The sequence below is a fragment of the Rutidosis leptorrhynchoides genome, chromosome 3, assembly GCF_046630445.1.
Source record: "Rutidosis leptorrhynchoides isolate AG116_Rl617_1_P2 chromosome 3, CSIRO_AGI_Rlap_v1, whole genome shotgun sequence".
Classification (NCBI taxonomy): domain Eukaryota; kingdom Viridiplantae; phylum Streptophyta; class Magnoliopsida; order Asterales; family Asteraceae; genus Rutidosis; species Rutidosis leptorrhynchoides.
The window spans coordinates 59,010,632-59,016,588 of NC_092335.1; the positions used below are offsets into that span (position 1 = coordinate 59,010,632).

Genomic DNA, 5,957 nt, shown 5'->3' on the forward strand with positions numbered 1-5,957 from the left:
TCATGCTTGCTATTCGTAGAAGCATACTGTTGGTGTAAAACAATTGACGTCGGTTATGACGTCACCTTTTTTATCGTGAATGCAACTTCTTTTATTACAGCATATAGTACTTAACCTTGTAATGATCCTGTTGTTGATGATTCGTACACGATGATTTTGTACGGGCCATCACACTTTTTAAATGATTTTGCAATATATATTTTTGGGACTGAGAATACATGCGCTGTTTTATAAATGTTTTACGAAATAGACACAAGTAATCGAAATTACATTCTATGGTTGGATTACTATACCGAATATTGCCCCTTCAAGTCTGGTAACCTAAGAATTAGGGAAATGACCCCTAATTGACGCGAATCCTAAAGATTGATCTATGGGCCTAACAAAACTCATTCTGGAATTTGGAATGCTTTAGTACTTCGATTTAAATGGTGATTGCGATTGCCAATATTATGGCATACTTGCGAGTATGCGGGGGATATTCTATATGCATTATGTTAATGTCGGTTACCAGGTGTTCATCATACGAATGGATTTTATACACTTGCGAGTGTAATGATATTTATGAAAAATGAGAATCTTGTGGTCTATTAAAATTATGGAAATGATTATTATGATAAACCTATGAACTCACCAACCTTTTGGTTGACACTTGAAAGCATGTTTATTCTCAGGTATTAAAGAAATCTTCCGCTGTGCATTTGCTCATTTTAGAGATATTATATGGAATCATTCATGACATATTTCAAAAGACGTTACATTCGAGTCGTTGAGTTCATCAAGATTAATATTAAGTCATTCATAGTTAGATATATTACGAAAGGATATGCATATCTGTCAACTTTCGATGTAAAGGAAGTTTGTCTTTTAAAAACGAATGCAATGTTGTAAAAGGTATCATATAGAGGTCAAGTACCTCGCGATGTAATCATATGTTATTGTATTCGTCCTTATGGATTAGGACGGGTCATCTCAAAATTAAACTAAATTACAGTAGATCTAGAACAGTGACGAACATGAAGATGTGCTCTCAAAGATCAAATTCGAAATCTACACTATTTTAGAACTTGATTCCTTCATGAAACTTGTTGCAATTCATTTACATAACATTCAATTATCATTATCAGGACCTGAATCAACCTGTAATCTCCGAATTTGATAATGAACAATACGATTGACTTTTTGATCCGTAGCTTTGACCTCCAAATTCGAATTCGTTTCAATAAATTGAAACCTCAAACTTTGCAGAAACAATCACGAGATGAAAATGAAGAACTCTGCATTGTTACTTTTCTTGATTTCATTCCGAAACGATCCGAAGGCTAAATCGAGGACGTTTTTGTATAAAAAGGAACTCGGATCGAATCACTTCAAATTTGTTTTTGTTAATTCAATCTGAAAGGTCACATGTAGAACATATTTTTGTAATCAATTCGAGATGAGAAGGTAAATGGTTTTTGATGATTTATGAATTTTTTAGGAAAATGGGTTTTTAAATGAGTTCATGTTGGTCAACGGGATGCTACTGTGGTTTAGGAAATCTTAAGGAAATGGGCTTTTGAATGACTTTGTAAAATATAGATCTTCAACTATTGTTGTAATTATTAATTTTGTTGTTTATGAACAAGTGTTGTATGTTTTTGAGTTATTAAAAAAAAAAAAAAAAACAACAACCTGAATTTGAGTTTTGTTTAAATGGAGAAGAGATGGGATAAAAATTAAAGTCAAAAGTGGAAAGAGATGGAATTCAGATGTAATCGTGCAAAGACCAAAATACCCTCGTGTGGAATGCACGTGCAATGAGGTTAATGGCAGAATCAGACAGAAATCGTCAACTGGGCTATCCATGCTCAACATTTCAAAAATAATGACTATCCAACCCCAAATCAACAACTTTGTCTATTCACGATGGGTGCTACAAACCACAGGAACTATCCGCGCAATTTTCTCGCATATAAATAGTTAACTCACAACTATGTCAATAAAGTACTTTAAAAGATAGATTTATCTTCACCCATAACTTAGAATATGGAACTCAAAGCAAGGAAATACAACAAAATGTGTAACCAAACTATATTTCTTCTATCTTTCTGTCAGAGGCACAAGTCATACACATGGAACATTCTTCTTTTGCAATTTCACAATCCCTTGATGATCTATTTGTAACTTTCACAGCATTTTAACCAAAATTAGTCAGCAACAAACACAGATTCAAGTTTCAATCAGGAGCTATAATGAATCTTGAAATAAAGTCGACCAAAAGAAAAGAACACAACTGTCAACAGTCAACTGAACTTAAATAGTTAAACCAATACTTTACATCTCACATGAACTACTCCTAACCAACTCAAAATTGTACCTTACTTCTTCTTCTTGAAACATATGCTAGATTTAAGCCCTAATTCTAATCAACCCCAAATGGGTCCCTTTCATTTTTGTACATAAACATCATACTATCTTTATCACTCGAAAATTTAACAAACTAGGGACCTTCTTACCTGATATCTTCTGGCTGCTTACTTTGCCTTGGATGCTTACTTTGCCTTCTGCCTCATCTCTATCACCTTCCTGTGCGAATTTGAGTGCAGAGCCGGAACAAAAGTTGGACTTGCAGCTGGACGGTACTCGGGGTAGAGCCGACCAGACCGGTACCGGACCCCACAAGCATTGCAAAGCGTCTTTGGGCCCATTGGACCCTCCCTCCATTGTGGGGTTTTGGTTATTTCACAATGTGCACATTTCATGATCCCTGCAACATCCGCTCGTTCATGAGATCTTTTTGTTTCCATGAAAACAGAAGGCAAAGGTGGTTTCCTTCCTTTTTTATCCTTGTTAGTAAGCATCGTTAGAGGTAATCGCAACCACGGATTAGTTGTTGGTCTTCTACGTTTGGTTCGACTTCTTGCGGGAATTAAGATTTCTATTCCAAAGGAGACACCTTTATTACTATCATGGCTATGGCTATTATCAGTACTATTATTATTAAAATTATTATTATTATTATTATTGTTATTGTCATTATTATTATTCGAGCTAGAACTGCGACTTTCGAGAACTGAATTTGGGCTTGTTTGAGAAGGATACACTCTTTTCACTTCAACAAAAGTTGGGTGCTGTTTTAATTGAGAAATCCTACGGATATGATTGACTTCTTCTTCGCGATTAAGCTCGTATTTTAGTTGAGATGGTCTGTTATTCTGCAAAAAAAGGTAAAGAACCTATCAAGATTTTGATGATTAGATGCAAATCACCTTCTCTTCTTGCAATGATAAACCAAAATTATTTGTGTTGCTCCTAATGTCATATTTCATATTCTAAAAAGATGGCACTTTTAGAAAATGGACGTAATACCGCCTTATATGTTTAAATAATTTTGTTTTAAAGTAGTGAATAACCAAACATAGCATGTTGGATTTTATGTTTGGTCTCTTTAAGTTAGTAACTAACTAAGGTTGATACTTACAAGCACAGGATACTCAAAGGGCAAATTTGCAGAGGAGGTAAAATTATTGCCGACGTCAATTTTGGGTCCCAGTGGCATAAGCTCCTTGAAGACCTCAGAAGGTATTGGGCCAAGTTTAGAGGCCCAATCTTCAGCAAATCCATCCCCTTCCAAACTCTCCATAGGAAAATCAAACAGATTGAGAATGTCACCGAAACAATCTTCATCATACGCACGATGATTGTAATCAACGGTTACACTTGGAAAAACGGTTTCAGCTTTGCACATTCTCTTATCCTGAAAGGAAAAATAAAGAATAAAAGGTCAATACCATTTGTTACATACGCATATAGGAAACACAATATAATGCGGATTAACGGATCGATGGCTTAAACAGAAAAGATAGATAGTCGTTAAACTTTCACGGTTTAACATGTAGAACCTTCTCGGTTCAAGATAACAGAAAACCTACTCATACCCATATTGCAACCGACAAGGACAAGGCATAAATTGGTATTTATTAGATTAGTAACCAGTTTCGATATTTTAAAATTGCGATAAACGCACATAATATCAACACCCTTCTAACCAATACCCATTCGAAGCAACATACTTTTATGTCATGAATTTTATCGACTTATAGTGAGTATATATTTAAATTGCTGCATTCTATCACATATTGACACTCAAAACACTTGTCATATACAAAATTTGAAGGAAAAAAAAAAGGGTTTGAGTTTCTACAATTTAGCATAATATAATGTACATTGCCTACTAGAAATTGCAAAATTGTCATAACCTACATTGTTATTCGTTCATATAACCCATTAGAATCGGATGAAATGTCGTAAATCCAAAACAAAACAAAAAAACCTAATAACAGTACAATTACTTCAAATATGAAAAATGAACAAAGAAATAAAATAAAAAATAAGACCATTGACTAAAGCTTGGACCTTTCTCATAAGTACGTGCAAGCACAATGTGTCATGGGAGATAATGATCTCCATGATCCAATAACTACTAGTACTTCAAAAAAATAACATTTTTATCATATTTAGTAAAAATTCTGCCAAGTAGTAAAGTCAACCCAGTGACATTTAATTTAAATCAATATCATGAAAATATATTACTACGTAGTACTATTTTCTGAAAGTATAATTTTTAATCCAAATCAAAAATATGGTATTTTCAAATGTCGTTACTCGTTATGATATTTTTGAGCACGCGGAAAATTATTACATATTGACTCACTTGACAGCTAACCGTACCTTACTTAGTTACTTATGACAGAATCAAGTACTCCGTATTTATTTGTACGTGTCTACGCGATAATTCTATCAATTCAATATACATATCCGGGATTTTTTTATTTTTTGTTTTTATTTATTAACAAAAACACCTTTTTTTGGTTATAAAATAGTCCGTATTAATGTATACCTCACAAAATGAAAAGAAAGAAAAAAAAAAACCTTGGAGAAAAATTGGTGAAGGTATAAATGTAGTTACAAATTACCATATATATATTGTTATATTTATTATATTTATAATTTATATATATTTAGTAAAAAGATACACTGCGCAAATAGTAACAGTATATATTTCCAACTTTCCGCTTCAGAAAGCAAAAACGACGTCGTACCGCTCATCAAACTTGCCCTAAAAAGCACGAAATGCAAGACCTAGAAAAATTAGCACAACAAAACAGCACCTACTTTCATCCCCCACATTACACACCAAATTCACAACAAATTTGCACAGAAATCGATACATTAAAAACTAAATCAAATCAAAATTGTTTTAAATAAAAAACAAAATGAAGAAATTTAAACGAAACACTGACCTGTGATTCCATGGCGAATCCCCTTACCATCGCAATTTCAGAGACTTTAGGTAGAGATAGCGTCTGATAGATATATAAATAGATGTATATGCTTGTTTTTGTAAGGAAGGGTTCAGGGGAAATGGAAAGGGGAGCGGTGGTAGTGGTAAGATAATTAGGGAAAAACAAAAAGGGGGAAATTGGAAATAGAGTTTTAATTAAAAATAGGGCAAAGAGATGGGTGATGATTTGTACACCACTAAAATTATCCATACATCACTAATTGTGCAATACAGTAGTGTACTATACAATTTCATAAAGCAGTGTATGGATAATTTATAGTGACGTACGAATCACTCCCCCAAAAGATGGTGCATGGGACCACGTGGTGTAAGTGTAGGTGATAATGACAATGACAATTTATACCTTTCCTAAAATATCTAAAGTATAACATACGATAAAAGTTGCTCCTCATCAACACGATAAAAGATACTGTACTCCTTATCTAATACGGAGTAATGTCGATTTTACTATGACATATATCACAAAATTATTATTTACTTGCAAAAAAATAACTATGAAATCTCATAAAACTTGCTAGTTTATCTTCTTTTATTACTCCCAAATGGTGAGGTTTAATTTTCTGTAATAAAAATAAGGTTTAAGGTTTATTTGAAATAAATGGGTGAAAAA

The 5,957-nt window shown here is 33.3% G+C and overlaps 1 protein-coding gene across 1 annotated transcript; it reads right to left on the reverse strand.

Annotated features, from left to right (window-relative positions):
- Positions 1-2,037: 2,037 nt before the first annotated feature.
- On the reverse strand, positions 2,038-5,447 carry LOC139896177 (GATA transcription factor 10-like). The gene is made up of 3 exons (XM_071878771.1): positions 5,286-5,447; positions 3,464-3,739; positions 2,038-3,197 (listed from the first exon to the last, which is right to left on the reverse strand). Exons 1-3 carry the CDS (start codon positions 5,313-5,315, stop codon positions 2,535-2,537), a joined length of 969 nt encoding a protein of 322 aa, XP_071734872.1. The 5' UTR covers positions 5,316-5,447; the 3' UTR covers positions 2,038-2,534.
- Between the last annotated feature and the right edge of the window lie 510 nt (positions 5,448-5,957).

Coding starts and splice junctions, on each gene's coding strand:
- LOC139896177 (XM_071878771.1), bottom strand. CDS start 5,315: ATGGTAAGGGGATTCGCCATGGAATCACAG. Junction 3,740..5,285: donor GATTCGCCATGGAATCACAG/GTCAGTGTTTCG, acceptor TTTTCCTTTCAG/GATAAGAGAATGTGCAAAGC. Junction 3,198..3,463: donor CCTTTGAGTATCCTGTGCTT/GTAAGTATCAAC, acceptor CTTTTTTTGCAG/AATAACAGACCATCTCAACT.